The following is a 24,544-nucleotide window of genomic DNA, read 5'->3' as shown; positions in this document are numbered from 1 at the left end:
TAAATAGACGAAAATAAAATAGGTTGTCTTTAATAGGAAATTTATGTAAATAGGTTACTTTTTATGTATTTTTCACTTTTGAAAAAATTGTGGTGATAAGATTTGGGAATAGATGAAACTATTTTTAGGTAGTGGTGTGTATCCTATTTTTTTTTTATTTGTATATATATATTTTCCTAATTCGTTTATGAAAAATTTTCTTAATTACAAAATGATTTTTCTGTATTGGTTTTTGTCACAAATAGATGCATTGTCTCCGCCCTCCTAGTTACAACTTCGTTGCAATTTATGTTTGATGAAAAACCACCTCTTCCTTCTCCCTCTTCCGCTTGTGATGACGAGCATTTCAAATTTTCAATAGGGATAACTGCAGAAAATAGAAAGCACCTTTTGACCGATTCACGAAAATAATAGTGACCTTTAAAAGTTTTGTTTTTAGAAATGAACTTTCATTTATTACCGGAAATAGCAACATTTGACACGTGGACATGGTGACGAGGACATCTTTTGATTACGTGGCCATTTTTAATGACATGACATTCTTTATAACACAGGAAATAGAAAGGACCTTTCAAACAATTTACGAAATAGCAATGAACTCTAATTTATAGTTGGATTACTTCAACACCTCGTCAAGGTTAGATGTGGAGATGGTTTTTTATTCAATTTCTTCAACTAACTTAGAAACCGTCGATAGTTTGTTCGAGTTCGAGTTCGAGAACACCTCTGGACCTTCGTCATCTGGATCTATCTCATCCGCAGACAAACTCTTCTAAACGAATCAAATCCGGCCTATGAAACTCTCGTCTTACCTAAATATCCCCAGGATCTCACTCTGAAGAAAACAAAGATGTTTTGGCATCTAATTTTAGAGATTTTAAATTTCGAAATAGACGAAGAAGATATAGATCTATGTCTCCTTTATGATCTTCATACATAGCTTCTCAATGCTTGAAAATGGAAGAGACTCAACAAAAATCAATGAAAAGAAACTGAAATCAGCTTCAGAATATAATGACGAGAAAAAATATCTTGCCGGAACCGAAACTGAAACGAAACCATATTTTTTTTGGGAAATGACATGACTGATAAAAAATTAAATAGTAATAAATAAAGAATAATGCCACGTCATTAAAAAATGTCACGTAATCAAAAAATGTCCACGTCATCATGTACACGTGTCAAATGTTGCTATTTTCGGTAATAAATGAAAGTTCATTTTTAAAAAACAAAACTTTTAAAGGTTACTGCTATTTTCGTGACTTGGTCGAAAGATGCTTTCTATTTTCTGTAGTTATTCCATTTTCAATATATCAAAAGTATAAGTATCCATATCATGTCCAAAAGAAGGAAGCAACGTCCTTAGCAACGTTCTTCATTCTGATCTTTTTATAACTATAAAAAATAAAAAAACACATTTCGATCAATTCATGAAAATAACAATAACTTTTAAAAGTTTTACTTTTTAGCAATGAATTTTCATTTATTATCGAAAATGGTAACACTTAACACGCGTAACTAGTGACATAATTTTTTTTTTTTAATTACGTAACATTTTTAACGACGTGACATTCTTTAATTTTTTATTAATTAATTATTAGTATAGCCAAAAAATAATCATCCATGAAGTGAACTACTTGCTTAACATTGTCATAATCATCTCATGTTGGCTCTTTTATGGTAAATTTTTTATCATGCTTTTTATAGTTTGATGCTTTCCCATTTACCAGTACCCAAAATGATAATTTATTGATTTTTGCATTTTGTTCAAGGGCAACATTTTCAGAGCTTGATTCGAATGACATTAAAGCTGTTCTTAAACATTTTGGTTGGATCAGTGGTAAACACCCTTGTCTCTGGAGACAGAGGTCATGGGTTCGATCCTCATCCCATGCAAAGGTTGTAGGGTCTTTTCTACCATTTAGGTAGAAACTGGAAGCAGCCTCTCTACTTAGGTAGAGGTAAGGTCTGCCTACATCTTAACCTCCCCCATACACCGTCGAGGTATTGGGGCTCAAAACCCACAGAATGCGGCATTGAGCAGTTACTTACTTACTTTTTTTTTAAACATTTTGGCTTTACATAACTTTTATTCGGGGGCAATCGATATGATCTACTGATGGGCCGCTCTTTTGGAGGGTTATGATCGTGGTTCGTCCTAGATCGAATGGGACAACTTTATATGCACTTGTAGGCGGGTTGTTTAATTATGTCGCTTTGCCAAAGTAGTTGTAGTTTTAACTTTTCAACGCAATAAAACAAAAGTTTTGCAAGCAAGTTGCAAACAATAGAACCATGAGCACTTTTGATAATTTCAGTCAGATTAGAATCGATATAGAGTCAACATTAATTAACAAGAGCGAAATTTTAACCCTATTTTAGTTTTTGTGTCGAAACTTTAACCCTATTTTCATATCCCAAGTTGGCTCTTTTATGGTAAATTCTTTATCGTGTTTCTTGTAGTTTGATGCTTTCTCATTTACTATTTCCCAAAATAATAATTTGTTGATTTTTGCACTTTAGATAATTTTTTGAGGCAAAAATTATCTGTCACGAATAAAAAGTTATCTGTCACATAAAAGGAAGGTAGCAGTTTGATAAATGTGCCGCATCCACTTGTCACGAACTACAATCTATGACCATTATACTGTATATGCTATTAAAGTTATTTTCTATTTTCTAGACATAATTCCGAAAGATAGATGTCTTTTCAGTATGGAACTATTGTATTCAATTGAAAACAAACATGCATTAAAAATGTACTTTAAAAATTGAAGATGGACGAGCCGACGATGATTAAGATAAACATCACTTTTAAGTTTATAGGGTAGACGAGTTTTGAGAAATAGGACCTTCAACTTTAGTGGGTTTCTTTTTCCAGGACTAGCGTAGGTGGATTCAATTCCATGGGTTAATCCAAGTTTTTCGAGAGTCCAAATTTCGTAATTTAGGAGTAAAAAAAAAAGATTTTCATGCATGAATGTTAAACAATAAAGGCTATGTGGGTAATTTTATTAATCAGGAGTTGATGTTTTTCTTGTGTTCCAAGACTTTTATTTATAAGTCTATTGAGTTGTTTTTAAGGGAAAAATCCATAAAAAAGTAACCTATTTACACATATTTCTTATTAAAGGTAACCTATTTTGTTTTTGTTTAATTAAAGGACCATATTTCAAAAAATTTCCTAATAAAGGGTATCTCGTTAGTTTTTGACAGACGACGCTCGTTAAGTGCCAAATTAGAAAGTCATCATTTTTGTTTCGAGAGACTATAGTAGAATTTACGTGATAGATTACTTTTTGTTTACTTTTCACTTTTATCAATTAAAAAAAGAAGAAGAAAAATGAAGAAAAAGTGTCTTCTTCATTTTGAACAACTTCTCTCTTCAATTCCATAGTTTTTGTGCATCATATTGAACTGAATTTCATCAGGTTTTCTTTGCGGAGAGATTCTGAGCATAATGATGTGTTTATTTTTCCGATCGGTTGAGATTTGATGTCGGTTGAATTTTCCAGTGACCTCAAACATTTTTCGGCGGGTGTCATAATTGTTTTCTGTTAGTCAGGGTTTGTGCGGAATTGATTTTTGAGTATTTTTGGTGCTGGTTTCGAGTCTTAATTCTGAAAAACGAGGGAGTTCTAGCGATTTTTATTTTTCGGCAAGTTTTTAGCGAGCTTCGAATCTAAATATTTTTGCTGAGGGATTGTTCGCGATTCGATTTAGAGTATTTTGGTGCCATTATTGAGTTCTAATTCGAAGAAACTTGGGAGAAATCGGACTTTGAAGATTCCTGACATTTTTTTGCATTTTCCGGTGGGTTATGTTCTGCAAATAGACTTTTCCGGCCGTCGTTGTTCATCTTCTTTCCAGGATTCACTCATTTGGAGAAGTCACGAAACAAGCATTTGCAAAATTTGATGACGTGACACTTAACGGGTGTCGTCTGTCAAAAACTAACGAGATACTATTTATTAGACATTTTTTGGAAATAAGGTCCTTTAAATAGACGAAAACAAAATATTTTACCTTTAATAAAAAATTTATGTAAATAGTTTACATTTATATAGATTTTTCCTTTTTCTTAAAAAAAAATCAACCTGTATGTATTTAGGGGGGAGGGAGTGGTTTCCCCAACCCCAAACTTCCCCAAATATCCACATCACCATCTTCCAATAAAAACTCTCCACCTCAAACTTCCCCAATTCTCCCCAATTCACCCCAAATCACCCCAAAATGGTGGCGTCACTTACCCCAACCCTAATTTCCACATGTCCAACCCCCATTCGCCCTTTTCCTGCACGCGGTCCCCACCTCCTCTTCTCTCTTCTCGGGCTCACTACACCAATTCCCTTCCATTTTACCCCATCCCAAACCCCTGGCGGCGGTGTGCCCGCGCGGAGCCGGGGTTCCCCGCATCCACTCCCACCCCTCTTAAAACATGGTCTATTTTCTCAAAAAACTTCTTTTTCAAAAACTTAAGCCCCAGCCAAACCCTTGCCAAAAAGTCCCCATCTCTTCTGTCATTTTGCGTACATATATTGTTTTTTTTATAAAAATAAAACAATCTAAGAAAACTTTATTTTCTAGACCATAATGTAAAAGTCTGAAAGAACCCATAGCAATACACGATGACTTTTACTCGTACAATTACTAGAGAAAATAATAAATATACCAGAGAAAGTAAGTAATGTTATGTACACATCGATCTTTTATAATTACGACAAATGAAAACATAAAAGACCAGACAGTACATTGGTACAATATTAGCTGGAAAACATAAAGACCATAGAAATATTTCTAGGATAAACGCATACTCTTTTGGAAATATGTGTAGAGTAAAGCAAAATCATGCATCCATAGCCACATACAACTTAATGGACTATCCAAGTTTCATATTGTTATTATGTGTCTTTGTAATATCAATAATTTATGTGTACACGACCTCCGGCCGTCGCAACTCTCGGCTTCCGCCGGGCCCTTACCCTTTTCCGATCATTGGAAACCTGTTACAGCTAAGCAACAAACCCCATCGTTCACTTGCCACACTTTCCAAACGTTATGGTCCGTTAATGTCACTTAAGCTTGGAAGTAAAACAACCATAGTCGTTTCATCACCTGATATCGCTAAAGAGTTATTTCACACAAATGACCTCTTGTTTTCTAGTCGATCTGTCCCCAACACTGCCCGGTTAATGGACCACCACAAAATCTCTATAGCTTGGCTGCCCGCCGGAGAAAAATGGCGAAGACTACGGAAAATAACTAGAGAATGTTTGTTTTCTGGACAATGTCTAGATAAGACCCAACAACTACGTACGGAAAAGGTACATAATATGAACCAATTGCTACACAAGTGTGACACTAAAATATTTGTTTGCTAACTTCAATTGCAGTGACAACAAAGTTTGGATAGAATGTATTTATTTCGTTTTTTTTTTTTATTTTAATTTAGTGGGAATTTTTAGAAGAGATTTGTGACAGATTGATAAGAAAGTAGGATGAAAATATTTACGTCACATATAGCATTTTTTTTGAAAGGTGTATTTTGACTCAGACGTGGCTGGAGACAATTTTAACCAACTGTCGTTGGACCTTGCGAGATGCTGAGCATAAGCTGCGGTCTCTTAGCCCTCCTCCTTGTGGAAAGTTCCTAGATGGAAACCCAAGGATTGTGTCAGCCGATGTTCAAACCTACAACCTTAGGAGAAAACCCACCGGGGCCCACATAGTGGGAAGTGTAAACACCCTGGCCACTGGGGTTTAAGCCCGTAGTTACATATAGCATTTAATTAATTATCTGTGATATACCGATACTAATGACGAATAAATATCCAATTTGATTATATATACACTTATAGGTGGAGGAACTTCTTGACCATGTTAGTCAATGTTGTGTAAATGAGACGGGTGTTAACATAGGTGCAGCAGCCTTTACCACAGCCGTTAACATTTTATCCAACTTGATCTTCTCGAAGGATTTATGTCAATATGTTTCTATGGAATCTGAAGACTTTAAGGACGCGATTTGGGGTGTGATGGAAATTGGTGGAAAGCCGAACTTGGTAGACTTTTTTCCAATACTTGGACCCTTGGATCCACAAGGCTTAACACGGCAAGGACAAGTTTATGCTAAAAAATTATATGGTATTTTTGATGAGATCATCGAACAACGGTTGGAAACTAGAGATAGTTTGTCTGAAGTGGTTAAATTCACAAATAGGGATGTTTTGGATCTGCTGCTCAACCTCATCGACTTGAAAGATGAATCCGAATTTAGTCTAAATGACTTGAGACATCTATTGTTGGTAAGTAAATATATATGCACATATTAGTCAGACTAAACTTGTGTATATAATTTTGAATTATAAAAATTGATCATTTTATACATTAAACTGTAGGATTTGTTTGTTGCTGGAGGTGATACAACATCAACCACATTGGAATGGGCTATGACAGAGCTCATTCGTAACCCCATGAAAATGGAGACAGCTCGGTTAGAGATCACAAATTTTACGCAGAACAACAAGAAGCATATACAAGAAATGGATATCTCTCAACTCCCTTACCTACAAGCTATAACTAAAGAAACTCTCCGACTACATCCTCCCGCTCCCTTTCTTATCCCTCACAAAGCCATACATGACGTAGAAGTTGGAGGCTTTGTTGTGCCTAAAAATGCACAAATTCTTTGTAATGTTTGGGCGATTGGACGAGATCCAAACGTTTGGTCAAACCCGGAAACGTTTATGCCGGAGAGGTTTTTGGAAGTCGAGATTGATTATAGAGGCCAAAATTTTGAGCTCATTCCATTTGGTAGCGGGAGGAGAATGTGTCCGGGATTGAATGTTGCTCATAGGATGTTACATATAATGTTGGGTTCCCTAATTCAGAAGTTTGATTGGAAGCTTGAAGGAGATATGAGAGTTGAAGATATGAATATGGAAGAAAAGTTTGGGCTCACATGTCCAAGAAATGTACCGCTATTGGTTGTTCCCATCACACTTTGATTTAGGAAGTTTGATTGGGAACTTGAGGAGGAAATATAAAAGTAGAAGATATGAAATATGGAAGAAAATATTGAGCTCACATGTCTAAAAAAATGTACCACTTGGCACTAATGGATGCTCCCATAAAACTTTGATAGTTTTCACTTTTCATATTATATATTCCACTTGTTTAATCAGAAACTTGCCTAACATAATCTTATTAAGAATAGCTCATATTACTGACTTATTCAAAAAGTTTTCGTATGATCAGTGTTTATCATTAGATTATTGATTAGTATTTTATTTTTTTAAAGCAAACTTAAAAAATAAATAAAATGATATTCGTTGTAATGGCAAAGCTTCTTGCCCTCGGGACTTAGATAGCTGGGTTCGATTCTCTCTTGTGTTTTTTTTTTTTTTTTTTTTTTTTTTTTCCGGTTAATGTCTTCTATAACTTTATCTTACTATCGAGTGTAGACTCGAGACTACTAGGCTTTGGTTTATGACTGTTGAGCTGTTGGCCAAGATTTTTCTTTTTAAATTTCAATTTTTTTATAATTACTTATATAATTTTGTATTTTATTAATGTCACAATGTTACATTAACAGTTTAACGAGTTGGCTAGTTAGCTGGTTGTTGCGTCTATAAAGTAAACCAATTCCTAACCCACCTTTCTTTTGGCAAACCGATTGAAAAAAGTTGTGGCTAGAGTGGTCTCCGATAACCAATCTGCTTTTATTCATGGGAGACATATTTTGGATGGGCCTTTAATCGTTTCTGAGACTCTATCTTGGATTAAATCAGTAAAAAAACCTTCTTTTTTACTCAAGTTGGATATAGAAAAGGCGTTTGATTGTGTTAGTTGGAGTTATTTACTGTTGGAAAAAGTGAGTATTTTCCTAACTTTGGACATCGATAAATATATGATCGAGTGACATATATCGAGAAATCTTTGGTGGGTGTGTAGTCTCTGGCCAAGACTATATAATGTACTAAAACATGTTCAAATTGGGTTAAAAGCGAATGAGATGTCAATCTCAAAGTGGTGTGTTTGGTACAAAATTTAAAATTGAAATTCATTTGCATTCCATAACATATCATTTATGTATATTCATAAATGAATACAAAGTAAAATTGGAATTGACATTACTTAGCTTCATTCCATAACATAATATTTATACCATTTACATTCAATTGTTGTTTAATGATCTTTATGGTCATTATGAAACTACAATTTCATTTTGGTGTATAAATAACGATCATGATCTTGGATGAAAGAAATATGGGATATATGACAAAAACACACACATAGAATACTCACTACAATTCTCTGAAACAACATCCCATCCCCGTGTTCTGTTCATTTCTCAGGCAAGTGTTTAAGTCCGCCAGTACTCTGCTTTGAGCCGGTGTACCCTGGGAACAGACGACGAATCTGTTTAAGTTTGTTGGAAATTCTGAATAAATACTTGCCATCACTTTACTAATTACAATACAATGAAAATAAATAAGCAAAGTAAAATAACAAGAATATGATGTGAAACCGAATATGAGCAACAACTGGTTCTAATCCTGCAGAAGATAACAAAATAGTAACAATAACCGTAAAGGAACCGGGCTTATGTTTGACACAATTCCTTAAACAGATTCGTCGTCTGTTCCCAGGGTACACCGGCTCAAAGCAGAGTACTGCCGGACTTAAACACTTGCCTGAGAGATGAACGGAACACGGGGATGGGATGTTGTTTCAGAGAATTGTAGTGAGTATTCTATGTGTGTATTTTTGTCATATATCCCATATTTCTTTCATCCAAGATCATGATCATTATTTATACACCAAAATGAAATTGTAGTTTCATAATGACCATAAAGATCATTAAACAACAATTGAACGTAAATGGTATAAATATAACGTTATGGAATGAAGCTAAGTAATGTCAATTCTAACAGATTTATTTAATAACACGTTTTGTTATTAACTTGTTCCGTTGTTCTTTCAAAATGGAATCTCAACCCATGTTTTATGTTATTCCCTCTACTAGTGTTCCTACTTCTGGTGTCTCTGCAGCTCCTGATGTGTCTGTGATTATAACATCTGCTGTCTCTGTTACCTCCATGGTAGTTCCACCTAGGGGTGAGTATGGGTCTGTTTGGATCGGTTTTTGGCTAAAACCGATCTCCAAACCGATCAATTCGGTTTTTTCGGTTTTTCGGTTTGGATCGGTTTCGGTTTTTGTTCGGTTTTTTTTATAAAAGATTTTTTTTTACTTTTTTGTTTATGATGTTATATATTTAATTCTTAATTGTTAACAAAAAAAAACTATGATATAGAAACTAAAATATAGATATGTTTTTTATTAACTAATTATACTTTGTAGGTGTTAAAATTGATATAACTTTTATAAAACGAATTGATTTTGTTGTACATTTTCATCTAAAACATATAATTTATATAGATTTGTACACTAAAAAGAAAAAAAATTTAAATATATTAACATATTTACAAATTATAAGTAATAAATATAAATGTAATATGATATAAGTATAAAATAAATTAAAATATAATGGGTTCGGTTCGGTTCGGTTTTTGATCGGTTTTTTGGCATATGAAACCGAAACCCAAACCGATCCGTTCGGTTTTTGAAAAACAAAAACCAAACCAATGGATTTTATTCAGTTTTCGGTTTTTTTTGGTTTTTGGTTTTCCGGTTCGGTTTTTGCTCACCCCTAGTTCCACAATTGTCTACTGCGGTGGCAACTCAGGCCGAAAAAACCTCCAAAATTTGATGGTGGAAACTTCAAACGTTGGCAACAAAAGATGTTCTTTTATTTGACAACGTTGAACCTTGCGAGGTTCCTGACTGAAACCGCTCCCCAAGTCTCTGAAGGGGAGATGGATGCTCAAATTGTGAGCGTGATTCAAGCTTGGAATCATTCTGAATTTTTGTGCCGCAACTATGTCCTGAATGGCTTGGTGGACACGCTCTATAATGTTTATTGCAAAATCAAGTCTGCCAAAGAATTATGGGAGTCATTAGAGCGTAAGTATAAAACAGAGGATGCTGGCACCAAGAAATTTGTGGTGGCTAAATTCTTGGATTTCAAAATGGTTGATTCAAATACTGTCATGAGCCAAATTCAAGATTTGCATATTATGCTCCATGAAATTCATGATGAAGGAATGACACTGAGTGAGACATTCCAAGTTGCTTGCATGATAGAGAAACTTCCACCAAGTTGGATTGATTTCAAGAATTATCTCAAGCATAAGAGAAAGGAGATGACCATTGAAGATCTCGTTGTTCGTCTTCGTATTGAAGAAGAAAACAAAATTGCTCAAAAGCAAAAGCTATGTCCCAAACTCAACAAAGGCTAATGTTGTTGAAAGTGGTCAATCTTCACGTGGTAACAAAGGCAAGAGACGAGTTGAGAAGAAAGGCAAAGGAAAAGGTCAGAATCTTGGACCTAAAAGTGGAATTGTGAAAAAGAAATTCCAAGGCAATTGCTACAATTGTGGTCATCGGGCTAGTGAATTCAAACAGCCCAAGAAAGAGAGTCGTCAAGCTAATATGGCTGAAGATGTGGACAATCTTGTTGCCATGATCTCTGACCTCACAATGATGATCTCTGAAATTAACTTGGTTGGATCAAATACCAAGGAATGGTGGGTTGATACTGGGGCCACCCGCCATGTTTGTGCTGATAGGGATCTTTTCAACACCTTCAAGGAACTTACTAATGGTGAAAAGCTCTTTATGGGAAACTCTACCACTGCTGATGTGAAAGGCAAAGGAAATGTGGTTCTGAAAATGACATCTGGAAAGGAACTCACTTTGCAAAATGTGTTGTATGTTCCTGAGATTCGTAAGAATCTTGTGTCTGGTTGGCAGTTGAACAAGTTTGGTTTCAAAATTGTGTTTGAATCTGATAAGGTCGTGTTGACCAAGAATGGTAATTATGTTGGAAAGGGCTATTCCCTCAATGGTATGTTCAAACTCAATGTAATGGTTGTGAACAATGGAATGAATAAGAATGGTGCTAGTTCTGCTTACTTGCTTGAGTCTTCTAATGTGTGGCATGGTCGACTTGGTCATGTCAATTTTAATTCCATTCGTCATTTGATTAAATTGAATAGCATACCAAATTTTCATATTGACTCAAATCATAAATATGAAACTTGTGTTGAAGCCAAATTAACAAGGGCACCATTTAAATTGGTTCAAAGAGCTACTGAACCGCTTGATATGATATACACAGATGTGTGATCTAAAATCCATTCCAACGAGAAATGGATTTAAGTACTTCATTACGTTTATCAATGATAACACGAAGTATTGTTATGTTTACTTACTGAAAAGTAAGGATGAGGCAATTGAGACTTTTATTGCCTACAAGAATGAAGTTGAGAATCAACTTGAAAGAAAAATAAAGGTTGTACGAAGTGATAGAGGTGGTGAATATGTCTTACCTTTTGTTGAATTTTGTTCACAAAATGGAATACGACATGAGTTCACTGCACCTTATTCACCTCAATCAAATAGAATTGCTGAACGAAAGAATCGATCCTTGAAAGAAATGGTGAATGCCATGTTGGTGAGTTCTGGTGTCAATCAGAACATGTGGGGGGATGCCATTCTATCAGCAAATTATCTTTTGAATAAGATACCCCACAAGAAAAAGGATGTGACCCCATATGAGTTATGGTTAGGCCTGGCAAAACGGGCGGGTCGGGCGGGTTTGGGTAACGGGTCAAAGTGGGTGCGGGTTGAAACGGGTGCGGGTCCAAACGGGTATTTCAAAAATGCGGATCCAAGCGGGTTGGGTGCGGGTCGGGTGCAGGTCAACCCGCTATTTTTCACTAAAATTTAATTGATGCATCGTTTATATTTACTGTAAATCAAAAAATATACATGTACGTTTGAGATTCACGTTCACCTACTTATATAAAAACTGACCATTTTTTTTCAATTTGATGACAAAAGTCACAGAGGTGACAACAGTGTTTTTGTAAATTAAGGACTGCAATACTGCATATTCCATAAATATATGCTATATATAATAATAAAATAATAACAATAATATATAATATAATAGTATAAATAATAATGCTAAAAGTGAAGTTGTAACTTTCTTTATATGTCTTCCTTTCTTATTTCCCGATGCAATTGTCTATCCAGTCCCCAACTCCCCACCACTGCCATCTTCCTCATTCCTAGTCAAAGTGTCGGAGATTTGCACCACCACCAACTTGAATCATTCGCCGGAGAACTATTTATTCACCACCACCGCTGGCAAGCATCTCAACCGCCTCACCATCCCCACCCACCCACCGCCAGCAAGCATCTCCGTCGCTCCCTTTCTGCCAGCGACAATTTCTGATGGTTGTCCAAATTTACCCAAATGGGTGTGAGGTGGTTACCCGCTCGACCCGCACGACTGGTTTTCAATAATTTTTAAATATACCCGCTTACCCGTTCTAGCTTCTGATGAAAGTCCATATATACCCAATTGATTGAAAAAGTTACCCAAACTTACCCACAATTCCCATTACGGGTAAGGTTTGCCACCCCTAGTTATGGTGGAAGAGGAAACCATCCTATGAATATCTAAAAGTGTGGGGGTGCCTAGACAAGGTAGCTGTGCCACTACCTAAGGCCCAAAAGATAGGACTCAAAACTGTTGATTGCATTTTTATTGGATATGTTGATCAGAGTAGTGCATACCGTTTCCTTGTGCATGAATCCAAGATTCTAGATATACACAAAGGATCGATAATGGAATCAAGGAATGCCTCATTCTTTGAAAATATCTTTCCATGCGTTGCAAAAGAATCTAGAAATTCTTCTAGGGTAGTCAATGAAAGTGTCCAAGATGAGACACCTAGTGAGCCAGTTCAAGAGGAATTGGAATAACCTGAGGAAGAAAAATTGAGCCTAGACGAAGCAAAAGAGCTAGGACAGAAAAGTCTTTCGGTCTTGATTTCTACACTTATGTGGTGGAAAGTGAACCTCAAACTTACCGTGAAGCGGTAACTTCCTCAGAAGGGCCTCAATGGAGAGAAGCCATCAAAAGTGAAATAGATTCTATTTTACAAAACCATTCTTGGGAGCTAGTGGATTTTCCTCCAGGATGCAATCCACTAGGTTATCGATGGATTTTCAAGAGGAAATTGAAGTCAGATGGCTCCATTGACAAATATAAGGCAAGATTGGTGATCAAGGGTTACAAACAGCGAAAGGACTTTGATTATTTTGATACATATTCGCCAGTAACTCGAATAACCTCGATCAGGTTGGTACTTGCCATTGCCGCCATTAGAAATTTGGAAGTTCACCAAATGGATATGAAAACCGCTTTCTTGAATGGAAATCTTGAGGAAGAGATTTACATGGAGCAACCTAAGGGATTTATAGCTCCTGGGCAAGAAAAGAAAGTGTGTAAACTTGTTAAGTCTTTGTATGGATTAAAACAAGCTTCCAAACAATGGCATGAAAACTTTGATAATGTCATGCTTGAGTCTGGGTTCAAGATCAATGAATGTGACAAGTGTGTATATGTGAAAGACACACCAGATGGATATGTAATCTTGTGCCTATATGTAGATGATATGCTCATTGCTGGAAGTAATGACAAAATGATAAAGTCTACAAAAGATCTCCTAAAAGCAAGGTTTGACATGAAAGACATGGGTTTAGCAGATGTGATTTTAGGGGTTTAAATAACACGAACCCATGATGGACTTGTTTTAAGTCAGTCCCACTATGTGGACAAAATTCTTGAGAAGTTTAATGCAAATGACTCTAATGTAGCAAGGACTCCTATTGACACAAGTCAACATCTTGCAAAGAACAGAGGAGAGCCAGTTGAACAATTACAGTACTCAAGATTTATTGGCAGCCTAATGTATTTGATGAGCTGTACAAGACCATACTTGGCATATGCTGTTAGCAAGCTAAGTAGATACACAAGTAACCCAAGTTCAAGTCATTGGAACTGTATGACCAGGTTACTTTGGTATTTAAGGTACACTCGTGATTATGGCTTACATTATGGCAGATATCCAGTAGTGATTGAAGGACATTGTGATGCAAATTGGATATCTGACATGAATGATTCCAGAGCAACAAGTGGGTATGTATTTACACTTGGAGGGGCAGCCATATCGTGGAAATCGTCTAAGCAAACGGTTATTGCTAGATCCACGATGGAATCAGAGTTTATCGCTTTAGATAAAGCGGGTGAAGAGGCAGAATGGCTACGTCAGTTTATTGAGGATATACCAAGATGGCCCAAGCCGGTGTCGGCCATATGTATACATTATGATAGCCAATCGGCAATTGGCAGAGCTCATAGCACAATGTATAATGGTAAGAATAGACATATAAGACGTAGACATAATACGGTACGACAGCTAATCTCTATGGGTATTATCACTGTTGATTATGTGAAGTCAAAGAATAATATCGCGGATCCGCTAACAAAAGGCTTAAGCAGAGAGTTAGTTCAGAAGTCGTCAATGGGAATGGGACTGAAGCCCATGAAAGGCTAAGTTTATATGAAGGAAAACCTAACTCAGCTGACTGGAGATTCCAAGATCTGAGTTCAATAGGAAAACCTAATTGTGTGAGCTGGCGAGGTCACTGTGGGGGGATTTGATAAAACCCCACGCCTTTACAAGGGAGTTTATTATAGGGCATAATAATCTTCCTAGTCCATTCCTAAAAGTGACAAGGTATGAGGTTAAGCCCATGGCTTTTAATGATTTGGGTATCCTACGTGGTGAATCACCTATGTGAGAGAGAAGTGGGGTCGCTTCTTAGGGTATTGATGGGGGCACAATACTTAACAGCTCTCGCAGAACCAGGCGCATGTCCAGGACCATAACGGACATAACTATGAGGACTTGACTTTGTCAGGGAGAGTTTTGTGTGAAGCGTATTGTCGCCTGCACAAATAGTAGACGAGTTCAAAGACATCGCCGTCTACTCTGAGCCAGTAGGCTAAGTGTGTTTCATGAGCAAAGGTTCAAAAGGTAATACCTACCTTTAGTATGCAAGATTCAACTGTTGAGACTTGAATGGAACACTGTTATTTCTGAGATCGACCTCCATTCATGTGGGGGATTGTTGGAAAAAGTGAGTATTTTCCTAACTTTGAACATCGATAAATATATGATTGAGTGACATATATCGAGAACCCTTTGGTGGGTGTGTAGTCTCTGGCCAAGACTATACAATGTACTAAAACATGTCCAAATTGGGTTAAAAGTGAATGAGATGTCAATCTCAAAGTGGTGTGTTTAGTGCAAAATTTAGAATTGAAATTCATTTGCATTCCGTAACGTATCATTTATGTATATTCATAAATGAATACAAAGTAAAATTGGAATTGACATTACTTAGCTTCATTCCATAACGTAATATTTATACCATTTACGTTCAATTGTTGTTTAATGATCTTTATGGTCATTATGAAACTACAATTTCATTTTGGTGTATAAATAACGATCATGATCTTGGATGAAAGAAATATGGGATATATGACAAAAACACACACATAGAATACTCACTACAATTCTCTGAAACAAGCATCCCATCCCCGTGTTCCGTTCATCTCTCAGGCAAGTGTTTAAGTCCGGCAGTACTCTGCTTTGAGCCGGTGTACCCTGGGAACAGACGACGAATCTGTTTAAGGGAATTGTGTCAAACACAAGCCCGGTTCCTTTACGGTTATTGTTACTATTTTGTTATCTTCTGCAGAATTAGAACCAGTTGTTGCTCATATTCGGTTTCACATCATATTCTTGTTATTTTACTTTGCTTATTTATTTTCATTGTATTGTAATTAGTAAAGTGATGACAAGTATTTTATTCAGAATTTCCAACATTTACTTGAAACAATGAAACAGATGGGTTTTCCCACGAGATGGTGCAAATGGATAAAAGCTTGTCTAGTTTCATCACAAGCCTCAGTTCTTATAAACGGGTCTCCTACTTCAGAATTCGTCTTCTCTAGAGGTCTCCGACAAGGGGATCCTTTATCTCCTTTGTTGTTTACAATTGCTATGGAGTCGTTGAGTTGTTCCTTAAATGAAGCGGTCCCACAAAAGTCTGATTCTTGGTATTGGTCTACCAAATGGGGGGCCCACAGTCAGTCACTTATTATATGCCGATGACGTGCTTTTGATGGGTTCATGGTCTGTCACAAATTTATTAAACATTATTAGGATAATGAGATATTTCAACATCATCTTAGGTCTTAAAATGAATGTCAACAAGTCCTCTTTGATTGGTGTTGGGGTTCAAAATGAAGTGGTCTCTCATGTGACTGATCAATTTCATTTTAACAAAGGCTCTTTTCCAATGGAGTATCTTGGTTTTCCACTTGGGGTTAGTATGAACAGATCTAACCATTGGCAACCTATGATTGATGTTTTCAACAAACGACTCTCCTCATGGAAATGCAGATCACTATCGATTGGTGGGAGACTAACTCTAATTCAATCTGTTTTTTCTAGTCTCCCCTTATATTACTTTTCTTTATTCCGGGCACCAGAAAAAATCATTAATCAACTTGAGCGAATTCAGAGGCGGTTCTTTTGGGGTGAACAAGATGAACGCAAAAAAATAAGTTGGATTGCATGGCGAGATGTGTTGAAACCGAAGGAGAAAGGTGGGTTAGGAATTAGTTCCCTTAAAGCCGCGAATATGGCCATGCTTGCTAGATGGTGGTCACGTTTTAGGCTTGAACTGAATCGAATCTGGCGAACTGTGGTGGCATCAATACACGGGGACCAAGTTTCCTCGTTGGTTATTCCTATAAAATCCAGAATTGGGGGGCTATGGAAAAATGTTTATAAATTGAAGTCTGATTCACTATGAATGGGGTTGAAATTCATTTGGTCATAGAGACAAATTCATATGTGGTGGCTGAGGCGAGGAAGAAACTTGATGAATCTTTAAGTAGTGCTACCATATCAAAACTTTGGTGGAATAATTGGGTACCAAAGAAAGTAAATGTCATGAATTGGAGGGCCGGACTTGATCGTATTCCAACTTTTCTTCAACTTAGCAAATGTGGTGTTGTTCCAACGTCAACACTTTGCATTTTCTGTCAATAAGTTGATGAATCCAGCGATCATTTGTTCACGGGCTGCCCTATAGCTATGGAAGTATGGTGTAAAGTGGGCGTGCGGTGTAAGTTAAGCCCAGTTTTTGCGTTTCAGGTTAGTGACTTACATGGCTTTCATACTTATTTAACCGGAAATAAATCGAGGAAGAAAATTATCAACGCCATCTTCCAAATCACTATTTGGTGCATATGGAGGAAACGAAATAAGGTGGTGCATGAGCACAAGACTTTTTCTTCAGTTGCCATTTTTTAAGAAGTTAGATCTATTTCATTTTTATGGATATCCAAAAGGGAGACAAAGGTGGTGACAGATTGGCATAAATGGTGTAATTTTTCATTTTGATGTAAACTATTGTAATTGTATTTCAACTTTGTACTCGATATTACTAGCATCTTGCTAGAGTTTGAAATGAAATCCCATTTTGCTGTTAAAAAAAATGTACTAATATAAAAGAGTTCCGCTTAAAAGAAAAGGTTGAGAGTGGGGCGATGGGGAACTCATTATATTACGGATCCGCCAATGCTCATGGCATGCTCTAGTAATTTACCTAGTCACCTTAGTCTAAGACAAAATTCAGACATGACACCTATAAAAAATTAAACTCTTTGTTACATAACCAACTTGGTGATGGTGATATGAGAAATAACTCATAAAGCGGTACCTAAACTTAAGACACTAAGTGTATCTTTTTACCACAAAATAAATTTAAAAGAAAGGACAACGACTTCTAAACGTATGGGTTTTGATCATTTGAAAACTAAATTTTTCGTGAAAACTAGAAAACTGTCAAAACACATTGTGTTCTGAATTTAACACAATGTGTTTTTAATATGTTTTTCGAAAACACATTGTGTTAAGTTCATATCACAGTGTGTTTGAACAATTTTCTGATTTACAACGCTATCAAAAACACACCGTGATTTAAAACTTAACATAACGTATTTTAAGAGCATGAAAGAGCATGAACTTTTAAGAACACCCATACAATTTTTATAATTTCTCGATATACGGTTTTTGAGATAAAATATTTTGAATGAATAAAATGATTTATGAAAGAAAGAGAAAAAAATGAGTGGTTGAGATTTAAGGGTATTATGTGTATATTAGCTAAGGATGTTTAAATTAGTGAATAAAGAAGAGGGGTATTTTAGGTACTTCAAATCATGAATTGAGATTTTCAAAAAGGGAAAAATGCTTTATAGGATAGTATAGAAGTATAAATATATATATATATATAGATTTCGCGATTAGAATTTGACTATATCGAGCATATGCCCCCCCCCCCAACAACATATATAGTCCAAATAATGCTTTGCCAACATATATAGACTACGCGATTCGAATTTGACTAGACTTTTCAGCCTATTACATAATTAAAACACAACACATTATAATCACTTAAACGAATACAATTACGAAGTTGACCATATTTCACTCTAATCAGTTATTATATTTTAACGTTACCCACGCATTACCCGTCTGTAGAGGTTTGGCCTTTCACCCATATGTTCCGGTGGGTAATTATTTCAACGAGCCCAACAATAAACCCCTAATTTACTACTCCAATCAGGGTGGTCTTCAACTCTAAGTAACTCCCGCAATTCTTATATTGTAAGAGCCTTTGTCAGAATATATACTCGTTGTTTGTCACCACTAACACGCTTGACTTTTACTTGCTCTTTCTTAACACATTCGCTAATATTGTGAGCCCTGGTTTTAATATGCTCACTCATGGATTTGCTTATACCTATCGAAAGACTAAAAGGTTTACCCATCAAGTCGGGTGTGAGGTTCACCATAAGACGATGTGGCCGCCTTCACACAACGTCTATTGCGTTGATGAGATAACCTTTGCGTGGATTGTGCAGCTTAAGTAGTATGTGGCCTGCACCTTCACGTGATTTGTGTAACTTAAATAGTTATGTAGAACTTTCGTGAGATTTATGTAGCTTATGCGATTTTAAAACTATTGGCGATATTGGATGATTGTTAGGCACATTATTTTAGGAATGATGATCCTATATATGTAGTTTTCGTTGATTTGGTGATTGTGCCTTTATGTATGACTGAGTTGATTTATTAAAGACTTTTAATTAACCGACAATCCTTTTATTAACAAATTACCTTACCCAACTTTAATAGACGACATTTGTTTTGTGCAAAATGAGTTATGCCCTCAGATTAGGCATTGATTGAAGAATAAAGTAACTTGTTCGTGTGGCGGGTAGCTAGTTCTGGAGCTAGAGGATATATACTGGCTTTAGTTACCCCGTTGCTTATCTCATTTACGTATACATGCATATGTATTGTGCCATTTTGCATTTGTATTTTGGATTTTAAATGTCGTTTTCGAATTTCATCTAACGGAGTTATGTTTTAAAATTAAAATTTTTTGAAATAATCCACAATTTTATAAAGTAAGTGTTATACATGTATTCATTTAACTCAAGAGTTAAAGAACTTGATTTTTAGCCCATGACACTCACTGCGCTAGACATTCTACTCGTTATAAAAAAATGGAATTTCTTTTCTGTTAATAAATGTTATATGGATGCTCGCGTGATGCAGAGCAACGGTGGTAATAGTGCCAACGATGGGTGACAGTGGTGGCAACCAGTAGTGGTGATGACGAAGAATAATGTATGTTATCTATGAAAAAGTTATTGATGTCAAATAATGTAATGTAGTATTTTAGACTTAAAGGTAGACATTGTAAAATTTAATTTAATTAAAAATATTACAGTTACGTTAGATAAAAAAAATATTTAAAGTAATGAAAGAAAGAAATTTAAAGAATGTCCAATTCTTAGCTTATCAGAGGGGAGGGAGTGGAAGTGGGGAAGAGGATGCGGGGTCGCGGGGCCGGGCATGCACACCACCGCCGGTGTTTAACCGCAGGAGAGAGAGAAGGAAATTGGGGGAAGGAAGCCGCTACGGGGAAGAAGAAGAAAGAGGAGAGAGGGGGGGAAAGAGAAGGTGACTGATTGGTTGGTCAAACTCGTGGGACCCCCCACTAACGGACTAACGGGTCTCACGACTGTTGTATTAAAAAAAAAAATTTATTTTTTTTAATAACCTTTACCTTTTTCACTATATATATACAATTTTTTAACACAAAACACACAATATTCTACCATTTCTTTTCTTCTTCTTCTTCTTCTTATTTCTTCACCACTTTTATAAAAAATGGATCCAAATAAAACTAGAAAAAGCCCCCTTTCCTAAGAACAATCGAAATCGTTTGTTTAATTACCCTCAACCTCTCCCAAATCAACCTATTCAAAATCAACCCCTTCCAAATCTACACTTTTCTCAACTTATTATTAATCAACAATATTCTCAACCTCCCTCAAATCAACCATACTCTCAACCTATACAAAATCAACAATACTCTCAACCTATTCAAAATCAACAATACTCTCAACCTATTCAAAATCAACCATACTCTCAATCTCACAATATTTTTCAACAATTTTCTCAATCTTCTTCTTCTTCTTACATCCCACAACCCGCTTCTCCTAATTACGCGTTTAATATGGCTCTACCTCCACCAAAGGATGCTAGAAACTTCACGCCATGGGGGCTCGACCAAGACGACATTCTCGGGGACATTATACCCGAAACTCAAGAACCAAATGGTAAACATTCTATTTATATATATACATTCTATTTATATATATACACATTTTATTTATATGTTAACTTTTATATATATAAATACACATTTTATTTATATGTTTACTTTTATATATATACAAGATGTTAATCAAGACCAAGATGAAGATGAAGATGAGGAGGTTCAAGAAGTTGACGCGCGTGGAAAGAAAAAGGAAGGCCCGAAAAAACGTGAGAGTTGGAATGACGAACAAGAGGTTGCGTTGGCTCAAGTTTGGATCCAAATTTCGGAATGTAAAAAATTTAGGAATGAGCAAAAAGCGGAAGGTTTTTGGAAGCGGGTTCTCGAGCATTATGCTAGTCAAATGGGCGGCACTACACGAACCGTCCATGGTATTTTGCCAAAGTGGAAAACGATAAATGCGGCTATGGGTCTCTACAACGGTATTCACATCCAAGTGGTATATACTTTTTATATATACTTACGTAATAGTTTTTAGTATATACTTATTATATATACTTACGTAATACTTAATTAAATATAGATATATATACTTACGTAATAGTCTTTATATGTCTTTCGTAGAAACGAGCCAAGGGTAGTGGGTGCAACGATTTGGACATTCAAAATGAGGCGATGAGATTGTACAAGAAGCGAACCAAAAAAAATTTTGGTCATATGAAAGCATGGAAGGTCGTGAATACTCATGACAAATGGAAAGATCAAGAGTGTTTTGCCGATATTTTGGCGGCCTTGGGAATCACAAATAAGGTGGCTAGTTCTTCTTCAAAAAGAAAGTCGGCGGAGTATGATTCGGCTAGCAACGAGAACATCCTTCCCGACATGAACGAAGACCCATCTCCTCCCTTTGTTTCTTCCTCCAAGCAAGAAAAAAGCAAACCGCGACTTCCTCCTCTCATGATATTGTAGCCGATGATATTAGCGCCTACACGCACGAAAAGCGTGATTATTTGGTGCTTAAGTGTGAAAAGGATCAATTGGCGAAAGATTTTTGGGCTACACAAATCGATGCCACGAAATCGAAGTCTCGACAAAGGAATTTGAAGTTTTTTACCGACTCTCATGCTCACATCACCGATCCGTATCAACTCGAACTCATTCTTCAAGAGAAACGTGAAATCGCCAAAAAGTACGGATGGAAATGTAACTTTTAGTTGTTTTTTTTTACGGTAACTTTTAGTTTTTTTTTTCAGTAACTTTTTTTTTCGGTTTTTTTTATTTAATTTGTAGGGAATGTGTGTTTTTCTATTTTAATGTTATTTGTTTTACCTTTTAATGAAAGTTTAATGTTGTTATTTTATATAGTTTTTAAATTTATATAGTATTAAAAATAAATGAAAAAGGAATTAAATAGTATTAAAAATAAATGAAAAAGAAATGATGAGGTAGAGATGGGGGAAAGTGTCGCCAATAATTTAGGGAAGATGGGGGAAGAATGGAGTAAAATGAGGTGACAAAATTGTAATGATTAGTGGTGGGGAAAAATGGTAACCACTCCCTCCCCGTCAATGTTAAGAGAGCAAGGGATCGAGATGCCATACACCCACTGTACATAGACGAACTACCGACACCAAGACCATACAATACGTTAGTACAATATTACTTGGATATATATATGTACATAAATCATCCACCCACAACCACACACTCCCTCTATGGATTATCCAAGCAGCTTCATATTGTTACTATCCCTCTTTATAATATCTATCTATGTTTTCGTTATCTCCGGCCGTCGTAACTCTCGGCTTCCACCGGGTCCTTACCCTTTTCCGGTAATCGGGAACCTGTTCCAGCTAAGCAACAAACCTCATCGTTCACTTGCCGCACTCTCCAAATGTTATGGTCCGTTAATGTCACTTAAGCTTGGATGTAAAACAACCATAGTCGTTTCATCACCTGATGTTGCTAAAGAGTTATTTCACACAAATGACCTCTTGTTTTCTAACCGATCCATCCCAGACACTGCCCGGTTAATGGACCACCATAAAATCTCTATAGCTTGGCTGCCCGCTGGAGAACAATGGAGAAGACTGCGAAAAATAACTAGAGAATTTTTGTTTTCTAGACAATGTCTAGATGGTACCCAACATATACGTATGGAAAAGGTACATATGAACCTTGCTTGAAATTGTTTTTTCTTTTAAACGATTATATATATATGCTAAATTTAATATTACACCAAAGTTATCTTACTAGATATTAATTGAATTTTAAATAATGTAATAATAATTAATGTTCAAATTGAGCCAATTACTGAATAAATATATATATATCTGATTTGGTTGTAGGTGCAAGAACTTCTAGATCATGTTAGTCAATGTTGTATAAATGAAAAGGCCGTGAACATAGGTGCAGCTGCTTTTACAACATCTATCAACAGTTTATCCAACTTGATCTTCTCTAAGGATTTATGTCAATACGTTTCTACGGAATCTCAAGAGTTTAAGGACGCGATTTGGGGTGTGATGGAAATTCGTGGGAAGCCGAACTTGGTAGACTTTTTTCCAATACTTAAACCCTTTGATCCACAAGGGTTAACACGGCTAGGACAAGTTTATGCTAATAAGTTATTTGGTATTTTTGATGAGATCATCGATCAACGGTTGGAAACTAGAACTCGTTCAAGTTCATCGTCGAATGAAGCTGTTAAATCAACAAAAATAGATGTTTTGGATATGTTGCTCAATCTTATCGACTTAAATGATGAATCTAAATTTAGTCGAAATGACCTAAGACATTTATTGGTGGTAAGTAAATACATTGTCACATATAGTCAGACTAAAATCGTATTTATAGAAGTTTGAATTATACAATATGATCATTTCATTTCATACATTATTGCAGGATTTATTTGTCGCTGGAACCGAAACAATATCAACCACTTTGGAATGGGCTATGACAGAGCTTATACGTAACCCGAAAAAGACAGAGAGAGCTCGGTTAGAGATTACAAAACTTATGCAAGGAAGCAGCAAACTTGTACAAGAAAAGGATATCTCTCAACTCCCTTACTTACAAGCAATAATAAAAGAAACTCTCCGACTATATCCTCCCACTCCCTTTCTTCTCCCTCACGAAGCCATACATGACGTAGAAGTTCGAGGTTATTTTGTGCCTAAAAATGCACGTATTCTTTGTAACGTTTGGGCTATTGGACGAGATCCAAACATTTGGTCAGGCCCTGAAATATTTATGCCAGAGAGGTTTTTGGATGTCGAGATAGACTATAGAGGACAAAATTTCGAGCTCATTCCATTTGGCAGCGGGAGGAGAATGTGTCCAGGATTGAATGTTGCTCATAGGATGTTACATTTAATGTTGGGTTCTTTGATTCAAAAATTTGATTGGAAGCTTGAAGGAAATATGAGAGTAGAAGATATGGATATGGAAGAGAAGTTTGGGCTTACTTGTCCTAGAAACGTACCGTTAATGGCCGTTCCAATTAAACTTTAATTTTCCAATAAAGTATTTGCCGGTGACGATATTTACGACGTTTGCAATCTTATTGAAGTTTATTACATGCTACTATAATATACGAGTACTAATTTTCTTAATACTGTTGACTTGTCAAGCTGTTTAATTGTCTACTAGTGGTTTTTTTATTCGTTCTTATTGTGTTTTCATGAAAAAGTTGGAACCGTCCATTGAATCAGTAGTTTCAAACTATATAAATCAAAGGTTAATAAAAAATATCGAAAGCATAAAATTAATAGACATCGTTATATGTAATACCAATCTAAATTCACAATGAGGTTTAGGACTTGATGGGTTTAGATCCGTGGATTTGGT

The 24,544-nt window shown here is 36.0% G+C and overlaps 2 protein-coding genes across 2 annotated transcripts; both read left to right on the top strand.

Annotated features, from left to right (window-relative positions):
- Positions 1-4,827: 4,827 nt before the first annotated feature.
- LOC122589077 (cytochrome P450 76T24-like) lies at positions 4,828-7,183 on the top strand. The gene is made up of 3 exons (XM_043761321.1): positions 4,828-5,324; positions 5,859-6,305; positions 6,399-7,183. Exons 1-3 carry the CDS (start codon positions 4,875-4,877, stop codon positions 7,005-7,007), a joined length of 1,506 nt encoding a protein of 501 aa, XP_043617256.1. The 5' UTR covers positions 4,828-4,874; the 3' UTR covers positions 7,008-7,183.
- Positions 7,184-22,384: 15,201 nt separating this feature from the next.
- Positions 22,385-24,309, top strand: LOC122586835 (cytochrome P450 76T24-like). The gene is made up of 3 exons (XM_043758831.1): positions 22,385-22,860; positions 23,044-23,502; positions 23,600-24,309. Exons 1-3 carry the CDS (start codon positions 22,411-22,413, stop codon positions 24,206-24,208), a joined length of 1,518 nt encoding a protein of 505 aa, XP_043614766.1. The 5' UTR covers positions 22,385-22,410; the 3' UTR covers positions 24,209-24,309.
- Positions 24,310-24,544: the final 235 nt, after the last annotated feature.

Source organism: Erigeron canadensis, chromosome 2, assembly GCF_010389155.1.
Source record: "Erigeron canadensis isolate Cc75 chromosome 2, C_canadensis_v1, whole genome shotgun sequence".
NCBI lineage: Eukaryota > Viridiplantae > Streptophyta > Magnoliopsida > Asterales > Asteraceae > Erigeron > Erigeron canadensis.
Note: the sequence above shows the minus strand (reverse complement) of the source record. Positions and strands in the feature narration are given on the sequence as shown.